The 23,620-nt window shown below is 41.1% G+C and overlaps 1 protein-coding gene across 1 annotated transcript in view; it reads left to right on the top strand.

Moving 5' to 3' along the window:
- The window catches only part of kcnh4b (potassium voltage-gated channel, subfamily H (eag-related), member 4b), a 36,120-nt gene extending 13,191 nt beyond the window's left edge, over nucleotides 1-22,929 (top strand). Inside the window, 12 exon segments of the mRNA XM_034119308.1 lie at nucleotides 7,358-7,598; nucleotides 8,740-8,897; nucleotides 9,097-9,298; nucleotides 10,720-10,914; nucleotides 11,439-11,638; nucleotides 11,930-12,179; nucleotides 12,256-12,470; nucleotides 17,930-17,968; nucleotides 18,861-19,240; nucleotides 20,116-20,207; nucleotides 20,562-20,638; nucleotides 21,559-22,929. Coding sequence (XP_033975199.1) covers nucleotides 7,358-7,598; nucleotides 8,740-8,897; nucleotides 9,097-9,298; nucleotides 10,720-10,914; nucleotides 11,439-11,638; nucleotides 11,930-12,179; nucleotides 12,256-12,470; nucleotides 17,930-17,968; nucleotides 18,861-19,240; nucleotides 20,116-20,207; nucleotides 20,562-20,638; nucleotides 21,559-22,548 — 3,039 coding nt within the window. The 3' untranslated portion in view covers nucleotides 22,549-22,929.
- Nucleotides 22,930-23,620: the final 691 nt, after the last annotated feature.

Below are 23,620 nucleotides of genomic sequence, written 5' to 3'. Positions count from 1 at the left end.
AAGTGTGTTGTTTTGTGTTTCAAGTGCGTTTGTGTTTCAAGTACCTCAAGGGGCCATGTTGAGGTGAAATAGACCCTAGCTATCATCGGTTTCATTCCCACTTGTTATTTACAGAACAAAGGCCTTCATAGGCTGTGAATAATACAGTTGCACTCCAGGAAAATGTTATTCATGAGACCGAGCTCCTGGTTTGCTCTCAGATACCATACAGGAAAAGTTGTTTCAGGTAGAAAGAAAAAGGAGGTACTTCATATCTAACTTGGGAACATTTATATCCGAAGGACACAACATTTAACTGTAGATATTTAAGCTATCGTGCTGACATGGTAAGTTGCTGCTTTCTCTCAGTTTGAAATGGTTGTTAAATGAAGAATTTGTGTTTTTGAATGTGTGTAAGACAAAAAATAAGCTATTTAAAAAGGTCATGTAAGGCTGATATCCATTTTGTTACTGTTGTTTGACATTTTATAGACCAAATGATTAAAAGTTTAACCGAAAAAAATTGCAATTCAGATACAAAAAAAGCACCCAAATTAGAAAGTTTCTGTAAAGGCAGTGATAAAGGCCCCTCACATGAACCTGACCCGCATCCTGTTCACGACTCCAGAAACAAAAGCTCTGCTGCTGCTCTCTGTACCGACCTGCAGGTGTCTTCATGGGAATCAACGTGCTAAACCTCCACTCAGTTTGCCAGACCTCCTGCTGACTTGCTTCCAATCTTACCTTTTTACAGATGACACAGTTCACTGAAATCATGCACACACCTGTTCTAATAGTCCAATCTCATGCACCAGAAAAATGAACACATAAAACCCTCAACAATCAGAGATAATGTGTTACCACTAGCACATTAACATTTTAAAGTGTTACAGATGTTATTTGTGAATTCTCTAAAGAGGCCAAACAATCAGAATTTTACATAAAAATCACTTTGTAGGTAGAAAATTAGCACAGTAAGCACATCATGAACCAGATTCAGCATTTTAGTTTGAACATACCTTTTTTTTTTATCTCATAAAAAATGTAATTTTTCAATTCCATGCTGAAGAAAATAGCCAGCACCTAATTCATTTATATCCCTAGGGAGGGACTGAAAGTAACATACAGTTAGACTATGAATAGTTCATAAAAAGCCTGTGATGATGGTGCATATTATAAATGCAGGCAAACTGTGTGTTTTTGGATAAAAAACTAAAACATCTACTGGTTAGAATACAAATTAGATCTATTTCTGTAAGGTGTTGTTTTGTTTTTCTGGGTATTTGACAGCTTATTGCACAGTGTCTTGTGAATCTATCAGGGATCTTGGAAACTATTTTTTCAGACCTGCCAACAGTGTTAAACAGATACAATGCATTTTGAATGAGAATGAAACTCAAAGCAATAATGACATGCAATAGACTCAAACTCCAGACTCCCACTTTGTATTACTCACAACTGGACTGGATTGTCTCTTCATGCACCCCTCAGATGTTACTGTACAATTCAATTCATAAAATTGCCTACTCATAAAGCATAATAGCATAATATCAATTCTGAATGAAGTTTCTGATGAATGTCAAAAATGTTAGGAAGGCATGAATGCCCCTAAAACATATTCTTTTTTTCCCCTTATGGCACTTATCTTCATATCAAAATTCACCATCATAAAAGTCTTAAATAATATCATTGTATAGCCTACCTACAATCATATCTGGAAATCGCAATGTTGTACAATTTTGGACTACAGGAATAATTTATAAAGCATGAAATAATATTCTTCACAGCAACATTGCAACCATGTTCTCATCTTTATTTCAACTTGTGTGGTAAATGTTTGCAATGATTTGGCTATAGAACTCAAAGCAAACGGCCAAAAAGTGACAAGAAGATTTTAGGCGATTGTAGCAAAGCCTTCAATATCTGATCAACACTGTGTGGATATTTGTATTGTATAATAGAAAACTGTATGTTTGGGGGAATTTATATATAGAAACGATATATTTAGTTTTGCACTCGAGTTATGGAGAATGGGAAATAAATAAGCAGAGGTGGGAAACTAAGTACATTTACTCAAGTAGCTACTGTAGGCTACTTAAGTACAATTTTGATAATGAGTAGCCTACTTTTACTTTTGGTACTTTAGGTATATTTTGAAGCTAATATTATATGTTTACTTGAGTTACATTTGCAATGCAGGACTTTCACTTAACCGAGTATTATTACACTCTGCTTCTATACTTCTACTCAAGTACAAGATCTGAATACTTCTCTCACCTCTTTATAAGTGTGTACTTCTTCCTAGTCCTTTTCGGACATCGTAAATCGTTGAAAATGGTTCGGCTATATTGAGAGTTTCCAATATGTGTATTGTTCCTTTTATTAATATACATTTTAATGATAATATTCGAGAAATACATTTGAAAGAAAATATCCAAAATCAAAGTGACATTACGGGGGTAAAGCCGTTTACATTTTACATATTTTCTACCGTTCGAGTGGTAAAACACACTGCGGGTAACCACGGAAACGGCACTTAAGTTTAACGTAGCAAGTTTAGCTAACAACCGGTTTGGAAAAAACTAGCTTAATAATAACGCTAAATTGAACAGAAAATACTAAGAAAAGATAAACAAACCTGGAACAAACATGGATTATTATCAGACTATGTTTAAGGTGAGTATAGCACGAGTTAATAGCCTACTACTTTCTCAAGAATAACTGACAAACACATCCCAGGTTCTATTTGTTTGGTTTATGTGTCAAATAATCGGCATTCATAGAGTTATTTATATTTGGTAATCGAGTTAGTCTTAGTTGTTTTCTGAGTCTACCTCTCATCGTTCTTTACTACCCTACAGAGGTGGAAAAAGTAGAAGTACCAGAGTGTAGGAATACTCAGTTACAGTAAAAGTCCTGCAATCACAATGTTAGAAGTAGACAAATAGCCTATTAGCATTCAAATATACTTTAAGTACCAAAAGTAAAAGTACTCATTATGCAGATTATCCCATATTAGATTAATATATATTGTTAATGTTTAATTATAAATATTGATGCAATCAATCCTAAAACATTGGTGAAGAGTGCTGTCAGTCAGGGAGCGGCGAGTGCTACTTTTTATTGAGTTCATGTGTGAAAAGCTTGATGCACATACATGTTGATCCAAACATACTGAGCACACAGATCGCTACTTTCTGAACGTTTGCTGTTCAAAACGTCGCTGGCCCGTGAGTGCGCTGCTCTTGTGCCATGGTTACGGATGACTGCATGTCAATAAGTTCCAGTGTACATTTCCCCTCGTCGATGGAGGGGACCACCTCCTTTGCTTTGGTGGATTCGGTCCCCCTCTATTGCAACAGTGAAGGGGTCTCTGGCAAAGCCCATCACAGTCCAATCGACCGGCAAAGTTCTCTTTCAACCTCGCAATGAAATCTGTCATCACATCCGTGATTTGTGCCGGGGATGTGATGTGTTTGCGGAGCGTCGGAAAATGCAGTATCCGACCCGTGCTCAAGTCGGTCGCGAAAAGGTTCGGCAGCTTGACTTGGAATCATCCATGGTTCTGGGCCGCATCTGGCCCGCGGGCCGCCATTTGAATAGGCCTGAGTGTATAATCACAGCTGGGGAAAGAGCAGCTAGTTTGAATGAATTTGAATACTGCAGAGCAGCTTGTGACATTTACTCCAGGTGTAACTAAAGTCTTATTTAAGTGATGATATTTCACATTATTAATCAAAATCTGCAAAGTAACTAAAGGTATTAAATAAATGTAGTAGCGTAAAAGTACAATATTTACCTTTGAATTGTAGTGGGGTAGTGCCCTAGGTTCCCCCTGCATTTAGCTTTCTTTGTATTTGCTGCTTTCGCACGTTTTCTTTCCCTCTCCATCTGTCACTCTAACGTCATCTCATTTCGGCTTCATCCCTCTGGGTTGTCTGTCTGTCAGCTCAAATATTGAATGGCTGCCTCTCCACTCCTTCTCATTTTTAAAGTGGAATTTGAAAATGGGTTGCTTGTCCTCAACAGGAACACTTTCATTATCCACACTTGATTACAATCTAGAGCGAAATACTGTTTTTAATTATAATTTTTATATATAAAATACATAAAACATTTTAAAATATGATGCTCAAAAAGTAAATGACCTGGCCTCACAATCCATATTTGGGTTTTAAAAGTTCATAGACTCTGTTCTCTCTTTTGTAAGGGGACCTTGACTGAAAAAAACATCCTGTTTAGAAAATATAGCATGAAGAAAATAACGCTGACACTGACATTTCTTCTGCAAAATCAGTGTTTCTACTGGATATTCAGGGCATTCATTTGATATAGAGTTTTGCTTTGTTAAGTTAAGCAAGGGTAAAACATACTTACTCCACCACTGCCTTCTATGACTATATTTTTCCCATTCTTTTTTACTCATTCTTACTCTGTCTCTTACTCTATATTTGTCTGACTTTGTCCATCTGTCTGTGTCTTTCTGTCTGCCTCTCAGTAGAAGTTAGCTATCTTCCTCTGCCTCCACACCACGGCCAGTCACATCTCCTCTGATCTCTATTTGTAGCCTATCATCCTACCAGGCAGGGAAGAAAAGGGGGGAGCTATACTATTTCCTTCCTGAAAAACACATGCATCTTCAGATTAAAGCCTTAAAGACAAAACATAGCGAGGTGGCAAGTGACTGCTTAAAGTATCTAAAGTACTGAGATAAAAATACTCAAATGCAAATCCGTAAACTGATTTCAAAAGTACATTTTGTGTACCACATTTTCAAAATGTAGAAGAAAGCAAAATCATTAATTGGACCGTATACCACACACTGCGTTGCCTCTTCAAAACATGTTCAGCTTGAGCTTTTCTTTGCCTGAAGACAAACACTGAGTTTTTGTTGTGTCTGTTCTGGCCGTTATGATGCTGTCAACCCATGAGTGTATCGGCTACTATAACCAGGCACGCTGTTCATTTTAGGCACTTCCCAGGGGAGAGCCACAATTATTTTCACTTTAATGCACTTGTCAAAAACGTCTAATCTGGAGGCATTTTAAATTTTTGATTCAAATACTTATTTGGTTGAAATACAGAGCTCACATTCACATCTTACTTTCCCTCAGTATATCTTTTTTTCTTCTTTTTATTTTTGCTCTCTAAACACTCACGCACACACACTTTCAGACAGCAAATGTGTATCTTTAGTTTCTTGCTGTTAGGCAATTTATTGATTGTTGAAACTGCAGATCTTAATGCCAAGAGTAGTAGGTGTAGTGATTCTAAAATCAAATAATAAGTACCGAGCAAAGCAAGGAGTCAATTGAGAGAGGTTGACTGCAGTTTGTATTGTTCTGCACTCCCGCTGCATTGTTGAAAGTTATTATTTTGTGCTATAAAAATATTGGCTGAGCATCCTCTGCAATTGATTCTTGCTTGAGGGAGTGCTTGAGACACATGGTACGCCGTGTGTATCCTCTTTCCCAACATTTTATCAGTGCTGGAGCCCAGAGCATGTTGGGACTTGTAGTTGGAACAGTAAGCTCTGAGCCACATTGTGAGTTAATGAAGAGCAGACCAGCTGTGGCTGTGTGAGATGCATGTCCCCAAAGTGCTGGGCTTTTCTTTTCTAATCATTGGGACGTGACGCCCTTGGGTGCCGAAGGTCAGTTGGCTACACTGACCTCTTGTGCTGTAAGGCACATTTAAATAAACAGTCCAGCTTTTGCTGACAATGCTTGAACTATCATAAGTTAGTCATCATATGCCACTGCTGTTGATGACAGGTCTCTGCTATTTTTCACTGGGAATACATTGAATGTCCCGTGTCAAGCAGCCATAATTGATACAGCTTTAAAAGTTATTTAGCTGGGAACATCATTGAACTTTAAGATTTGGTTTAAATATCCCCCGGTATTTTTTTTCTAAGAATAATACAAGAAAATGTTGTACATTCTTCCCCAATAGAAAGGACTGCTGCAGGGATGACGTACTTTTGTAGGCTAAACCGGCATTTAACCCATAGCATTGGTTACCTCAACAAAAATTACGACATAAATGCAATTAACTGAAGTAAAAAGCTACATTAGGCTATACACAAACTTCACACCATCGCTTCTCTTCTTAGGTTATTAGGTGTAATTTCATTTAACACGATTATCTTTTCTACAAAAATATATTCTCATACCATGATACATTAATTGATCTACAAGTAAGAAAGTTTTAGATGGAATAGTTTGCAAGAGTGCAAGTTCAAACACTGCTGTACAGTAAAAGCAGACTTCTCATGAGGATGTTTAATTTCCCTAACCACCTTTGTAGTCTGATTAGGCCACATCTAATGAGAAACGCATACAAAGAAAATGGTTAACTTTGAGAACATGGAGGGCAAAATTGTTAACTCATATTTCTGGTTTTAGGACTCATTCCTGCAGCACTCTGTTGCTATAAAATAGTCAGTCTATTCTCTCCAAGTTAGCTTCACAGCCCTTATAATGTATATAATCTTGTTGCGACTTTATTACCCAACCTCCTTGATGCTTGCCACCACCTGTTTCTGAAGGGGCCGCAGTGTTTTAGGATAGATTACTCATTTAACTCTCCTTTCTGTTCCCCTCTCACCACTGTCAAATCTAATAGCTTCTCCTCCTGTCTCCTAAACATAGTTAAGGCTATTATGTGCCGAGTGCAAGGCTCCATTTGGAGAACGGCGCTCTCATTATGCATCGAATGGATTCCCCACCTCATCAGCAAGAGCAATTCAAGCTTCCTGCAATTGGATTTTCTCAATAAAAAGTAAATGAGTGGAATGAATAAGCATGACTTTTCGAAATAAACGGTGCTGACGGCAATTGTACCGTACCGCCGGACACTTAAAGCACTAATGGCATTTGGAGGGACGAATTTAAGCCAAGGCCAAGTCATGTATGAGAGTATAAGGCGTCATTGTTGGTAATAACTTTCCCCCTCACTAACCACAGGCCTATATCTGCCATTTGGTGTTATTACTGCACAGCCATTTAAAAGGTTTATCACTGTCTATAAGGAGGCTGTCAAGAATAGATAACCAAGCAGCATAGCCATCTCAGTTTCACTTGAGTTGCATACGGTATTAAATTATTAGCGGTCAGGGCACAATAGACAGCATTGACATTTATATCAACTGTTTCTGCTAAATGTTGGCAAGGCAATCGCAAATCTGAATAATATTTATTTACACAGCTCTGCCCATAACCATCTTTTCATTAAGTGATGCAGCTTCTCCAATGTGTTGCAGGTGTTTTTTGTATATATATCAACATAAGCTTGAAATATAAGAGGCTATTTGTTGTGTTTATCTTAATGACTGTGTATGTATTCTTACCAAGGTATTTTCTCACTTCTTTTACAGAGCATAATTGAAAAGCCTTCAGTACCGGAGTATAAGGTGGCGGCCGTGAAGAAGTCACGCTTCATTCTGCTCCACTACAGCGTGTCCAAGGCGCTTTGGGACTGGCTCATTCTGCTGGCCACCTTCTATGTGGCTGTCACCGTGCCCTACAACGTCAGCTTCACACCGTACGATGACACCGTCACAGTAGGGCGCTCCACCATCTCCAGCGACATTGTAGTGGAAATGCTCTTTATTATAGGTTAGTGATGAAAAGAAGACACGGCTCCATGATTTTTACCTGAAGTCATTGCTCTGTGGATCAACCTATTGCTATTGTACATACAAAATTGTGGTTTGAACACCATCAAGCCAATTTCATCCATACATCTTGATGGTCATGTTTGGTCAAATCAATGCATGTGGAACTATACTTGATACTAAGAATCACAAGAGTATTCTGGTGCTTTTCAAAAACATTTACTGTATGATGACATGACATTTTCATTAGGTATCTGTCCATTTTCTTTTCTCTCTTGCCACCTATGGCAACAGGGTATCCAAGAGCCACAGAGGCATTCTTTTCCCCTGAAAGTACCCCATGTCTTAGTTCTAATCAACCTGGTTTTGTATTCCCTTAGGAATTTCCTCCCACTCTCCGAGGAATTCCTAGTTTGTAATGCCTTTTATCGTCCAAAGGGATGCACCCAAGAATCCAGGTGGCTGAACCTCAACATGTTCCCTTTAGTGTATGAGAAAATGTCCGAGTCTCTCAGCATGGCACGAGGAGAGATGCCATCAGCCAAGCTAGGGAGGAACTTTTTTCAACTTTGTTTCTGCAAGCTCAATATATTATGTCACTTTCCAGACTTTTATTTTATTGTAATTCGACTTCCAAAGACATGTCATTGATAGATTGCAAGTAAAAGAAACCCCAAATAGCACAAAAAAGCATGCTAGCCAAAAGTATTCAGGGACATTTGAATTTGAAATTAAACACTTTGGCATAAACATCTTACCTTCTTGTAGATCTTCATAACTGAGAGGTGAATTGAGTGATGAGCCAACTTCTCCGCAAACATGCACAGCTTGCATCACAGATGACTTTTCCTACATCAGACCACACTGCCAGAGGTCTGCTTGTTATGTGCTCGCCACATTCTGACACTAAGATGAAGATGACCTGTCTCTCCGTGATTTGTATGCTCATATTCAAGCTGTTCTATATTTGCGTGCATATTCCTCTCATCTCAAATCATTTATTGTTGTCATTATAACAAACCTTTTCTCACTGTTAACAATCAGTCAGTCAAACACACACTTTTTACATTCCAGTTGAACGAATGCCTATACCATCTTTTAATCGCTGGGGAAACAAAATAACCTTTTTGTTTTATTTGCAGACATTATCCTGAACTTCCGCACCACCTATGTGAGCCAGTCAGGGCAGGTGGTGGTTGAGGCGCGCTCCATTTGGATCCATTACGCCACCAGCTGGTTCATTGTGGACCTGTTGGCTGCCCTGCCCTTTGACCTGCTGTATGCCTTTAACATCACCGTGGTGAGTGCACTTTCCCTAAATAGCGCATTTTATACAAGATAAGCACATTTGTTTGAGCAAAGCAAATCACTGCTTATCCAAGCTGTGATATTCAGCTGTGTTTTTGTAGTCAAAGTGTGTTTCCAGATATAACATGGCACATGGGTTCACTTCCTCTTTCCTTTTCTCCCTCACAATGTCCCCCACTTCTCCTCTTTAGACCTCCCTTGTCCACCTGCTTAAAACAGTTCGCCTGCTACGCCTGCTCCGTCTGCTTCAGAAGCTCGACCGCTACTCCCAGTACAGCGCCATGGTGCTGACCCTACTCATGTCTGTGTTTGCCCTGCTGGCACACTGGATGGCCTGCATCTGGTACATGATTGGACGCTGGGAGATAGCGACCAATGATACCAGGGAAATAGGTGAGTCTGATTGGGGCCTTGCTGATGTATGAAGGTCAGGTTGGGGGTTTTATGCAGCAAAGGTGGGGGAATCATGCATTGTTTCTCGGTAAAGGATACATTTAGAAATTGTTTCACATTCTTTTTACCATGTGCCATCATGTATTCATTGTCCTCGCTGCGCTTTCTGCGCTGATTTTATAACTTAAAGGTAGGGTAGGTAAGTTTGAGAAACCGGCTCGAGATACACTTTTTGTTATATTCCATGGAATGCTCTTAACATCCCGATAGCAATGAATATCTTAAGTGCTTTGACAAAAAATCCATAAAAAAATGTCATCTGTGGAAGCCGTAGTACTGTAAAAAGTACGACCAATCATTTTAGCCGGCCCGGCTAAAATAACTGGATGGCCTACCTGCCTGTCAGCCTTCCATCGGGGCACAAACTTATCTCGTGCCCTCATTGGTCATGTGCGCGTTCGTGTGTGTTGGAGGAGGGGCTCTATAAGGAAGTGGCAGATTTTCTCCGGTTGTGTATTTTCAAATTCTAGCGATCTCGAGCCGGTTTCTCAAACTTACCTACCCTACCTTTAAGCACAGTGCTGACAATCTCTCTTTTTGTTAGTCAGTTAAATTCTCTGTATAAAAGGAAAAATCCAATAATTAAGAAATATATTAGATTTAGTTGTGTCCCAAATGGTCCCCTTAACTGGTTGTGAAGCCCTGCTCAGTGCTGATATATTTGTGAATACCTGACTGACACTCTAATGAGGGTCGTGGGTACGCAGATCAAATCCTGATACAAAAAAGCAACTGGTAGAGAAAACCTAAAAACTTGACAGGTTTTTCTAGTCTAGGAATTATATAGGATATCTGAACACTTCTCTGAACATATTATTATTTACATAATTGCCTGCATTAGTACAAAGCTTTTTTACTATGTCCAAATTGACTACAAACTTGTTTAATTCTACAGTTTAACCGCCATTTATTATTTTTAAACGAATATAAACGGCAACACACATACTGTGACAGTCTACAGCAAAATAAAATACAAATAAATACGATTCAACATCAAGCCTAATTTGCCGTTTCCATTAGTGTCACTATATGTGATTATGCATACATTTCTGGCAGTATATTCCATTTATACAGTAGCAGGGTTAGCGCACACCTGCTAACACTATGTCTTCTTAACCCTGCAAGACCTGGTCTAACTCGACCCTGTCCCTCACCAAAATGCCAGTTCCTGACACTGCAGACATCTCTTTCTGACACACAAACACACAAACCCAAACACACACTGCTGTCTGTCCAAGACCAGGTAATTCCGCACCATCCTGACACTACCATCTGTTTCAGAGCCGACAGGAGACACGCAGACACAACGCTAACATGAACCTTTTGACACTGTTCGCTCCTGCTCTGCCTTCTCCTTCAAGGGTGGCTTCATGAGCTGGGCAAACGTCTGGAGACGCCTTACATCAACAGCACGGTGGGCGGCCCGACCGTGCGCAGCTCCTACATCGCCGCCCTTTATTTCACCCTCAGCAGTCTGACCAGTGTGGGCTTCGGCAATGTCTCTGCCAACACCGATGCTGAGAAGATCTTCTCCATCTGCACCATGCTCATCGGCGGTATGTCTGACGCCACGGTTCATTGTCCCTCTGGTGTCCTGGCATAACAGTGCCTCTGTGTGGCACGCCAGCATTAGTGATTCAGCAGGAAGTGGGATGGAGGGATTGGCTGGCCTTTAAAACACAGCTTGTAGCCATCTTTATAAACCAATAAACAGATTATTTTAGCTGAGGTGGCAATTATTGGTGCAACAATCCGGAAGGTAATTATGCTTTGTTCACAGACTGCTTGTTAAAACAGAGAGAAATGCAGCTATCAATTTCTGTGCTCCTCGTGGGAATCAAAAGACAAATAAACAGTAACAAGTGTGAGATTTGTATTGTGATCAATAGAAATTGAGATTCATATTTTAAAGCAGGAAATGTAACCCTTGAAAATGTATAAAAACACATTTCAACCCATTAAAATTGTGCTAAAAGAACAGCTTTCAGAATAGAATTTAGATTGCCTATGAACAAATATCCAAACTTTATATCATTATTACTATGAGCTTTAATACTTGTCTATTCTCTCCCTCACACAGCACTGATGCATGCCCTGGTTTTCGGTAACGTGACGGCCATCATCCAGCGCATGTACTCCCGGCGCTCTCTCTACCACACACGCATGAACGACCTGAAGGACTTCATCCGTGTCCACCGTTTGCCCCAGCAGATCAAGCAGCGCATGTTGGAGTACTTCCAGACCACGTGGTCGGTCAACAATGGTATAGATGTCAACATGGTAGGAGTCCCTTGCATTGTTGTTGTCATCTAATACTTTAGGACATGGTGCTCTCTGCCCTCTTGAAACTCCGAGGCGATGTTTAGATAGTAATTGAGCACTGCAATCTGAAATCAGAACCCTTTGCACCTGCAATTATTCCTGATCTTTCCTAACACATGGCTGCCCAGCCCCATACACAACCAATTGACATCCTATTGAAATTCATAAGAGGGTAGCTGGTGGCAACACAGTCCACTCCCTAATTACCAATGAGTGTCACACCTCATTACATCTGTCACACTTCCCCAGCTCCTGCATGACTTCCCTGATGAGCTGCGGGCCGATATCGCCATGCATCTGAATAAGGACATCCTCCAGCTGCCGGTCTTTCAGGGGGCCAGTCGTGGCTGCCTGCGCTCGCTCTCCCTCCATATAAAAACGTCCTTCTGCGTCCCTGGCGAGTACCTCATCCGTCACGGTGACGCGCTGCATGCCAACTACTTTGTCTGCTCCGGGTCCCTGGAGGTGCTGAAAGACCATATGGTGCTGGCGTTAATAGGTTCGTATTTGGGCTTTTTTGACATCATGTTTTTTTATAAGAGCACAATCGTGATAATGTATTTTTTTGATTTCAGTAAAAGGGAACCTCTTTGGTTCTGACCTGCCTGGACCACACCAGGTGATCAAGACCAACGCCGATGTGAAGGCGCTGACCTACTGCGACCTGCAGTATATCAACGTGCGCGGTCTGAGAGAGGTGCTGGAACTGTATCCGGAGTACGCCAGTGTGTTCGCATCCAACATCAACAACAACCTCACTTATAACCTTCGTGAGGGCAGCCAGGATGAGGTACTGAAAACAAACTCACACACAGATATCTGGTGTTGGTTAAAAGTAGTTGGGGTTCAAATCGGGGCCGAATTGTAAAGCTGTCACTGGCAAAGAACACAGTTTTTCAAGTATGCTTAACTCTGAGTATTACGCACATGTTTAAGCACACAGAAAATGTAGATGAAAATAGCGGTAGTACTTGGGAAAGTCAGAAATTCAAAGTGTCTTTTAATGATATTGTGGTCAAGAAACTAGAAACTATTTGTTCAACTTCTACAATGGATGTCAGCCTGCATGATAGTTAAACATTGGTTCAAAAGAGTCCAAAATGTACACTTTGATTCTAGAGTGCTAACACCAAAAGATCATGTTTGTGTGTAAGACAACTTGGTTGATCCTGTTTTCTTGCTAAAAAAATTGACCCAGACACAAACCTTTTCCCCCTACATTCGTTTAATAGAATAGAGCCCACAACACACAATACAATACATTTGTTCCCCCCCAAGGTGTGTTTGTCACTCTCCTTGACACTTGTTCTACCACAACAACCAAAAGGCTGTTGGTGGCTTGATTGTCAGACCAATTTCCATGCATGGGTGCCACTGTCAGGCGGCCGTATCTCTTCCATGTTGCCACCCCAAAGCCCAGCAGGATGACATTACACCCAGACACTGACCTCCTCTCAATGCTGCTGCCCCTCACAGTTATTTAAGAAAGCATTACGCAAGGAAAGACAATCCTCCAAACGTGCAGAAAAATGCACCCGTTGAACTTACACATGTAGCGCATGTTGTCGGACATTGGTAAATGATGTGTCTCAAGTAAGTAAGTCTTAAACCCCCCAAAATAATAGCTTAAATTATTACAAAGACATTGCATAAACATAAATGACTGTCGTGCATGGCGTTTTTTCTAACTGTCTGAAAAAAACAAATTAATTCAGACTAATCTTACCTACAAAACTGCCAATTCTCCCCAAAGGAATTTACCAATCTCATCCTCATTTCACTGTCTCAGGCATTTTATACTTTCAAGCACTTCCCTTGGCTCCCACAGGCCTTTCCCTTTGTCTGATGGTTGTGTTGCTCATTAGTTCATTCATTTTGGTTTTTATTTGTTTGCTTTGGAATATTAGAACAGGGAAACTATGCTGGCTGCAATAATTTACTGGATTTATTGTTGCCAGCTAGCGAATCAGCTTCAACTGCAATGATGATATCTTCTAAAACACAAAGATTATTTTTTTGGTGTTTAATTCCAAAAAGAGACATCATAGATAACATTTAGCCTCTTACACAATCCATGCATAATGGATTATTATTGGAGAAAAATAATCTTCTTCTCAGAAACTCCTCCTCTGTGTATGCATGCCCTATATGTACATATATGATTAGAGTTATGATAGTCTTTAATTGTGATTCAAGCAGGTTTCTCTGTGGTTTTGCTGAGTACTGGCTCTCTACTTGTATCTCACACCATCTGCTTTGAGTTTATGCTCAAGCACAAAGCCAGGGCACCGCCACCCCCCCCTGACAGGATGAAGGAGTGCTCAGCTGCCTGCTGGAGCTGCCAGGTCCTATAGACTCCTGACACACACACACACACACACACACACACACACACACACACACACACACACACACACACACACACACACACACACACACACACACACACACACACACACACACACACACACACACACACACACACACACACACACACACACACACACACACACACACACACACACACTCTCATATATATATATACAGTCTTGCTGGCCCTATCCTCATTTGAATGGGTGGCTGTTGTAGGATGGGAGGTTATTTTACACTTGAGAGATACTTATAAGAATTGTATGCTGACTGTACAGCAATCAGTCATTTGTAGTGAAAACAAACAGATGGTGGGAATGCCAATTACAGTAAAAGGTATTCCTCTTTATCTTGTCATTTTAACTTTTACTGCAGTGGTGTCCATTTAATTTCGATTTAATGGGTTTTTTGTTAGAGAACAATAACATCTTACAGCTGTGACGACCCCTGCTTTACTCTCTCCTGTTGTGTGTGTATGGCCCTTTAAAGATCTCCCTTCCTCCCTATCAGCGCTGATTGAGGGCACCTGGCCACCGGTACCGGAGGAGTGAAAGGCTCGAGCCACAGGGGGTGTTTCTCAATCGCGAGTAAAGCTGCTGCAGAGCCACTATTTCAAGCATACTACGTCATCGAGTGCCGCCGAAGTACTGTTCCAATCTCCAGCATACTTGGAAATCTACCGAGCCCGGCGTACTCCGTTTGGAGAAATATCGAGGCTGCACATGAGTAGACTCCGCGGTCTTAAAATCCCCACAATGCTTTGCGCACGGACCAATTTCCCCAAATCTGTGGCGGAAGATGTAAGGCGGGGCCTCTCATATGACGCACACCTGCACACTTGCTAGCCTGTTCCACTCTTTGTTTTCTGAATGCCAGGAAGTATTCTTGACTCGCTAGCAAGTGTGCAGGTGTGCATCATATGAGAGGCCCCGCCTTACATTTTCCGCCACAGATTTTGGAAATTGGTCCGTGCGCAAAGCATTGTGGGGATTTTAAGACCGCGAAGTCTACTCATGTGCAGACTCGATATTTCTCCAAACGGAGTACGCCGGGCTCGGTAGATTTCCAAGTATACTGGAGATTGGAACAGTACTTCGGCGGCACTCGATGACGTAGTATGCTTGAAATAGTGGCTCTGAAGCAGCTTTACTCGCGATTGAGAAACACCCAGAGTCTCGTTCGCTCTCTCTGCTGAAGGATCTGTTTTTGAGAGCAGCTACCAGACTTATGCTTTTGTTTCCCTTCCTCTTAGTTTGGCATTCAACACCTTGCACCACACCATGTTCACACACCCACACCTACACTACTGAGTGATCTTACTGATTAACACATCCCATTGTGGTAGCTCTTTTGTTTAGTTGTTTTGTTTATAATAAATACCTTCCTTATATCGTGTCCTTTCCACGTTTTTGTTATGGCCAAGAGCCAGGCCATGACACAGCTTCTTTCACTTCGTTAAATGCAAACATCGGACCAACATTTACAGTTGACTTTCAAGTTTGTCTTTTATGATTTAAACTGTAGGAGTCAAATACGTTAAAATGGTTTGATTACCAACACTCTAATAGTTCAAAGATTATTTTTTTTTAAACGTGGCTATCATTTAAATGTATCATAATCATATTTGTTAGAAAGGTCAGGTCCCATTTGGCTTTCGGAGCTTTCCGGTGAGTTTCAGCTGATTGATTGGCTGTGGGGCGCTACTCTGATGTTTGGCTTTACTCCCACTGCTCTCATAGGGTTTTTTTTGCTGCAGCCAGTGAAAAATCATTACAAACAATGAACACCTGCTGTACCTGCTCAGCACCAATGGGCATACCAACACAGTTAGCCTCTAGCAATTTGAAATGATATGTCAATGTCAAATATGTTTTTGTTTCCCTTGCTGCAGGATTAAGGTCAGGTAAAATGATTGGGAATGCAAATTCTACCAAATTCGACTATTGTTTATTTCTTAAGGGGGTGTGAGTTTTGAGAGATAAGGGGGGACTGTGCTGTCCTGGGCAGAGTGGGAAGGTCATTCCACCTCCAGGGGACCAGCACTGAGTCCAGATATGCCAGAGTATAAGGACCGTGTCGCCACAGGGAGAGTTAAGTTGTCGGTAGACTTGGAGTGTGAAGAACAAGCTGGCCGGTCAGGAGTTATAGGGAAGCAACCCCCTGTGGAGCCTCACATGACAACGACAGCTTAACAAAGTTGATAAAGACAGCCACTGGAAACCATGTGGTGGGAGAGAGAATGTTTTCTTTAAAGCTAGAGAAATGTTGATGACACGTTGGACTGGATAGGACAGGACTGAAGGAGTTCAGAGAAGATTTGACAAAAAAGGTTTTATTGGACATTTTCAATTCATGCTTTCAGTAGAATAGATCAAAAATGTTTGTAATAAACCCAGTTTAACTCAGACTGGATGAATAAACACTCTCAGCTGTGGTTCGTATTTCCATTATGTTTTTGAAACATCACATTTTCCCAAATTATCCGCCAACACGATTTCCAGATATTTAGTGAGATTGACTCATCTTCTAACCATAACACCTGGTTTTATACCATAGTTGCAGATTTTCCCTCTTGTGTTTTGGATTGATTTGTTACTGATTCAAAATGAACTATAAATACCTCATGGCAAAAACAGATCCCACAAAATGAATTCTGGATTTGAAAAGTGGCCCATCATGCAAAACACTGACACACTGTCTGTAAAAGGTTTTGTAAGTATGTCAAGACAGCACACTTAAAAGTGACAGAAAACCTTCCCTCAATCAAGTCTCTGCAAACCCACTTTGATATGTAGGACACTTGTGGCATCTGTGCCCCATTAAGTGATATTGATGTTCTATTAATTTGGCACCAATATCTCTGGCTGGCTAATCAGTCCGTATTGCCCCAGGGTTAGTTTTTCGTTATGAGGGGAATTAGTCCCTGCCTTGAATAGACTCACATATCTGTCCTCTCTTCCCCTCACATAGCAACACTATCTGTGGAGATGCAGTCCAACAGCTGGAATTATGTTTTCCTTTTAACCATCTTGATGATTTTTAAACTCAGTATTGTTCTCGATGAAGGATTACATTTAATGTGTTTCCTTTGTGAATTGCCGTTCTGCATCAAGGAGCATTACTGGCACTATTTCACTGGTAGAGCGATAGACTGTGGCTTGTGTTGTCACATTAAGCCCTGTTGTCAGAAGCACATCTTTTTCACACATGAAGGAAGACTTCCCATTACCACAGTTTCATTTCCCATCCAGCTGGCAATTTTTCTAAATTGCTTACAATTTAGCCAGCAGAAAGACAAACCTTCACTGGGATGTTTCTGCATTCGAGTTTAGAGAGTGTGAAGCAAAGGCTTTATCACTGGCCAAGGTTATTTAGAATGACACATTTTAATTTAATGCATTTTTAAAATGCCCAGACATCAGCAAAATTAATAATATGGTCCCTGTGGAGTCTTTGACCTTTACTTGGTCAATGGAGCTCCCAATGGCATCCCACTATTCCACTGATCAACAGGTGGCGGTAACATGCCAAGATATATTCCGCGCCAACAAAAAAAAAAGTTATCTTTCAGAATGTATTATAAGGAATAACACTGAATGTTTGTAATGTGTTGCTGATCACTGGAAGTAGACTTTGAGGTCAAAAACAGATGTCTCAAACAATGGCTCCGTATTGATTTGTATTAGGTGATGGTTCAGCCCTCAGTCTACATGACTTCTGTATGCTTATAAGTAAACTCCAAAAGGCACCATTAATTCCCAAATGTGTAAATATATTTAAATTCAAGTTAAAGGTTTGTTACAGAAGTTATTTGAAAAATACGTTTTGGTTCGAGACTATCTTTTTGTAATCCTTCTCGCTTTCTTTTTGTTACTGCAGGGTCTCAGCAGGTTTTCAAGGTCTCCCAGGCTTCACCACGTGAGTTCAAATTAAGTTTTCTTCTCTTAGGGCTCCCATTATTCTTTTTAGCACCACACACGGTTTCCTGAACATAGTTGTAAGTTATAATACTTTCCAAAGCCTGTTCATGACTTCTTTGAAAGTAGACCCCAATGCAATTGTCTTTAAAGGTGCATTTGTGTCAAATCAATTCCAGAGGTTTTGCGTTTCTGTTTTTTTAAGGTAAAACTCCTGTGTTTTCAGGGGACTTACTATATTGCTTGTGAGTGCTGAGGCAGGGTTTGTGCTAGGACTTCCCCTACAGGTTGAACCCCATTTAAAAGTAGAGTGGCTTAGTCCCTGGAGCTAGCTAACTGGGTCAGAAGCTCTCCTGATGGGAAACCTTATGAGCTACTTTTCTCACCATGTACTGTAGAGTATGCTTATCTCCAGCCTTATTCTTCCACTATTAAAAGTTTATGTAAGTTAATAGTTTTTTACTCACAAGCAGAATTATGTAATGAAAATATGATCAGCTCTATCCCATTGATATCTATCTCATATCTCATTTCTCATTTGAACAGTTACCTGTATATACTTAGCATTTGTATCTTTAATTGTATTAATCTTTAATCTTGTGTGAATCTGTGCTGTCCTGTTTTTCAATCTCATCCTGTTGCTGTTTAAACTATTGAATTTCCCCACGAGGATTAATAAAGGTCCATCTTATCTTATCTTAAAATTTAAATAACACAATAATCAACAGCTTTCAAATGTAATATTTCAGTGTCACCATACTGTATATAATCATCACCATCCTTCAAAATAAAACAGGCAGTTTTATGATAAATGCACACCTTGGTAGTGAACATTTCAATAAAAAGGGTCCAGTTATTACAGTATGTCACATTTTTATTTACTGTTTTAGCAGGAATCCAGGCTCCCCTCTATCGTGGAGACAAAGGGGGATGATCCTGACGACTTCCCCCTCTCTCCGGCTACCCGCTCCCGCCGAAACCTCCTGCTGCCGAGCTTCAGCAGCCCTGTTCGCCGCACCTCCCTGGGGAACCTCCTGGGGGACGAGTTGCGGCAATTTAACACTCTGCGACGCTGCCGTTCCCCCAACTTGAGTCGTGCCGTCCACGGACAGAGCTCGTCCCCACAGCTGCCGTCCAAAAAAGAGCACAACTCCTCCCCTAAATCCTCCACATCCTCAACTTCAGCTCAGGTAGCGACGGGGGCCGAGCAAAAGCCTTCAAAGCTGCTCATCCCAACCGTTACCTGCTTTGGACCCCCTGAACTCAGTCCCAGGTATTGTGCAAATACAATAAAATAAAAAAGACAAGCAGAAAACAAGCCAAAATGACTTTTTAAATGTAAAATAATTGAAATATTTGAACACCCATTCATTCATCGTAATGCAATACAATGCAATATAGGAACAACATTCATCCTTAGTGCTATCCTTAACTAAAATGTCTTGTTTACGTTGGCATCATGCTGTTTTCGCTCAGCTTACATTGCGCTTTTATCCAAAGCAACTACCTTATGTGCAATCAACCATGAGGAAACTAATTTAGAACGGCAGGAGTCTTGCAAGTAAATTAGCTTTAAATAAGCCATATTATTTGAAGTGCTACATACATTTTTGTAAGAGCCTTTTTCAATTATATTACATGAAGTAATATTTGTTATAATTTCCCCCCTTTAAGAAATAACATAACAATGTATTAACTTACCTGCCTGTGCCATCGACATCATCCAACTAGACTACATATTTATGATGGTCTTTGACGGATTAAAGTAAGGTGTCGCAGTAACAGACACCTAAAGTCATGCCACAGGTACTTGAATTATCCATTTAATGTAAATGGAGTGTATTTGCATTGCATATTTCAGCAGATGTCACTGCATTTCATTACCAGAGCACCTTATCCTCTTGCCCCAACCATCTGTATTCATAATGTATCCCTGAGTCATCCAGTAAGTCCGAGATATGGGTGCGTGCTGGTTCAGAGAGCTCGGGTGTCCGCCCCTCCAGACCGGGCTCTCCTCCTCATGTTCAAACCCTCATGGGCCCCTGCCAGCAGCAGATCTCATGGCCCAATCCTGTGCCCTCTGATAGCTCTGATGATAATTGAAAAAGCTCTACTGTTACATTAACTCCAGCTTCTCCTCCCTGCCAGGCTCGTAGACGGTATCGAAGACAACGGACACGCATTCCACTTCAACGTGGAGCACAGCGGGCCCAGAGCCAGCACAGGAGGCAGCACCCAAGGTAAGCAGAGCCCGCCTCCAGCTGCGAGGGTCACCCGGGTGCCAGATGGCTGGAGGTAAACTCAAGAGGTCAAACTGTGGATCCAATAATGTTCCCCACGTCCTTCTGGGGGAAATATGAGAGGGCAGGGCGAATTAAATGACAGCCATGTGTCCAAAGAGTCAGAGAACATGTAAAAGGACAACAGGGGTCAAAGCAGCGTACAGAGTGTGACCCGAGCTCTTACTGATGATTGCTATCGTTCTGGGATTACTATCACATTCAGTTCAGTGGAAGTCCAACACATTGACTTGTAGATTATTCAACTGTATGCATGCAGTACATACTCAGTCCACCTCTTTTTGTTTTATCCAGACTCCACACAGGCTAATGCCACTCTGCTACTGGAGACAGAGGATGTCCGACACAGCATCAGTCAACTCAACCAAAAGGTAATGTACAGCCCCTTCACCTACAGTAAAGTCAAATTGATCGGACCAAAGGAAACGTAGCCTAAAAGATCTGAATATATTATTTTGGAATCCCTCTCTTCGTTTAAAGTATTTTGGGCATATAAAATACAGTTAGCATTGATGAAATGTTGACTAGATAATATGATCTGCATGCTATTTTGATATTAAATATATTGTTTCAGTCTTAAAATGAACTTTAGAGCAAACTAAATAAGAAGAAACTCAACATATTTTCTCTTAGATACATTTTCTGGCATCCCATCCAGAATAAGCCATGTTTGTACACGTACACAGGGGGAAGTAGTCTTTACTTATATCTCAGTCTGCTCTGCACTCTTCATCTGAATGTAAATAAATCTAAAGAAGGTGCATTGGGAGGATCCAGATGGGCCCAGGTGCTGTGTGAGGTTCATATTAATTAATCAGCAGGGCACTTCTGCAATGCAGAGGGTAGCCAGGAGTGCTGCCTCGTCAATCTGAAGAAAAAAAAAACTTAAGATGACAACCTAGCTCTACTTTTTGCCCCCTTTTCTTCTTGTTTCGCTCCCTTGTGCTCAGTTTCCTGTCTGCTTCCTTCCCTATTTGCGTCAGTTACCTCACTTTGTGTCCCTCTGGATTTCACTACCGCATAAGAAGCCATTTCTAAAAGTCATAGAGGGGATTAAAAAGGGTTTGCTTCTTTTTTGGAAGGCCATCTTAAAATCATACCTGGACATAAATCCAATATTTAACCTCAAAGATAGACGATGAATGGAGGACTCAATTGGGCAAAACTGTTTGTTTGTACTTTGAAGCTGTGCTTTGCCTCAATTGCTCAGTGTAATAACAGAAAATGTAAGGTAGGCAAGAATTTGTTCAAAGACTACATCACAGCTAAACTTTGTGCCCTCTCTACGCAGATGGGCACACTAAACCAGGAAGTATCTGAGATCACCAGGAGCCTGCAACACATGATGCACCTCCTCCAGTCTCATCTATCTGTACATCACTACAAAGCCTCATATCCGTATGGTGTCCAAATGGTGTCTGGCCACCTCGCCGCCCCCGACCCTGGCACGTCCTTCAACTTACCTCCAACCTACCACCTCCATAACGACCCTGGGATCCACCAAGGTGTCCCGCATGCTTCCAACTTGAGCTACGGTGGAGCTGCTGAGACGCAAACAGTGAGCAACCAATCCTCGAGTCCGCCTGCCAACTATTGTCTCTCTGCAAACTCTGCCCCCATTGGCCCTGAGAGCGTGACTACACATCCGCGGACCAGCCCTCCTCTTCTCAGAGTCAGCCCGTGCTTCCAGGGTGGATGCCCAGACCTGGTGCTTCAACCTGGGCACAAACACTCCGACAACAGACCTCTCAGTTTGAGCCCCACCACCATCAGCCAGTCCCAGCCCACTCTGTGCCTCCACCCTCCCAGTGAGAGAGATGAGTACACTTGCCGTTTGTCCGGCGCCCATCCAGCTACGTCCACACACAGCCTGCTGGACTCCCCGCCCAGCTCTTACCCCCACCTCTGTCTGCCCCCTGATTTCAGCTCTTCACAAGCCTCACGGGAGGACATCTGTGTTCTGATCTCCGCCCCAACATCCCACAATCTGATACAGGACAACTCTATCTTACACAATGAGGACTTAAACCCCTCTGCCTCTGCACCCACGTTGCCGCCCGACCCTCTTGGATCCTCCCTGGATTAAGGATGGGAGGCTTTAGAGCCCGGTCCTCCTCTGGGCGACCCGTCTGCCATGGAGCACACCAGTCTGGAGTGCCTGCTGGGGAACGGGGGCTCCATGGAGAGCAGGGACAGCCAGAGCGCGTCGTCGCGAATGGCCAGCATTGGCGTCCAGACTCAGAACACAGAGCAGTCGTGGTGTTCAGACCTCACAGATTAAACTGTTTCAGGCGCAGACTAGACTCACTGACTGAATATAATGCAACTTCTTACAGTGTTTGTCAATGTGTGCTGAATCTACCCACTCTTAATTCCTGGGCTTTCATATTTGTCAAAATCCAATCTACACCATTTCTATGCAAAGCATGTTATTTGTGCATTATCTTGAATTTACTGTGTGTCTTTCCAACATCCTTAGAGCAATTTGCTGTTGATAATACCTGTAACCTCCTTGCATGGTAAAGTTGTTTATTCTTTTTCCTAAGGAAAAGGTTTCCAAATCAATGTGTAAGCATTCTACATGACATCCTGTTGATTGTGTACAAGGATACTGTATTTATAAGGCAGGCATGTCAGAGGGGGGGGGGGGGGGAGTTTTTAATATGCGAGTGAACAAAAATGACATATAGGGAATTTAGTTACAGCATAGATTGTTTATTGTTTTAAATTCAATGTTTTTCTCAGTTCAGCATTCTTTATTTCTGTGTTCTTGATCTATAAATATCTTTATAAATCTCACTAAGCAGGACAAAATACATCATTTATAATTCTTTTGATTTCCAGTTTTATGCGCTCCTAAAGATATTGAATACATTTCCTCACCGAGACATTATGAATAGTTTTAACTGCTCTGTCAACACAAAACAAATGTTGAACATGTATTTCTCAAGGATTTACAATTCTATAAACAATATAAATAAATAATAAATACATATTTAGAGGAAAAAATTATCAGATTAAATATTAAATTCTATCATTAATTTACAGAATATGAATACTTCCTGAGAAAAACAACTCAATATTCAGAGTGTTCAGGATTTTTGTTCTTTTGAATGACTTTTCCTTGGCTGACAAAATAAAGTATGCAGAAATGTATTTAAACTTCTCTTTAAAATATATAGCTTAAATATATTCTAGGTATATTACATATTTGTGTCAAAGCTTTAAATAAACTTGACAGGATTTAAAATATTTTTTCATTGAGGCAATGCTCTAAACTTTCTTGAAAAGGAATTTGGGCTCTTCCTGTTATTTGAGAGAGAGATATCAGGAAGTACTGACCAGTTTCTGGA

The sequence above is a fragment of the Trematomus bernacchii genome, unplaced genomic scaffold (assembly GCF_902827165.1).
Source record: "Trematomus bernacchii unplaced genomic scaffold, fTreBer1.1, whole genome shotgun sequence".
Taxonomy (NCBI): Eukaryota; Metazoa; Chordata; class Actinopteri; order Perciformes; family Nototheniidae; genus Trematomus; species Trematomus bernacchii.
The sequence above is the reverse complement of the archived record's forward strand: the minus strand, read 5'-3'. Positions and strand labels throughout refer to the sequence as shown.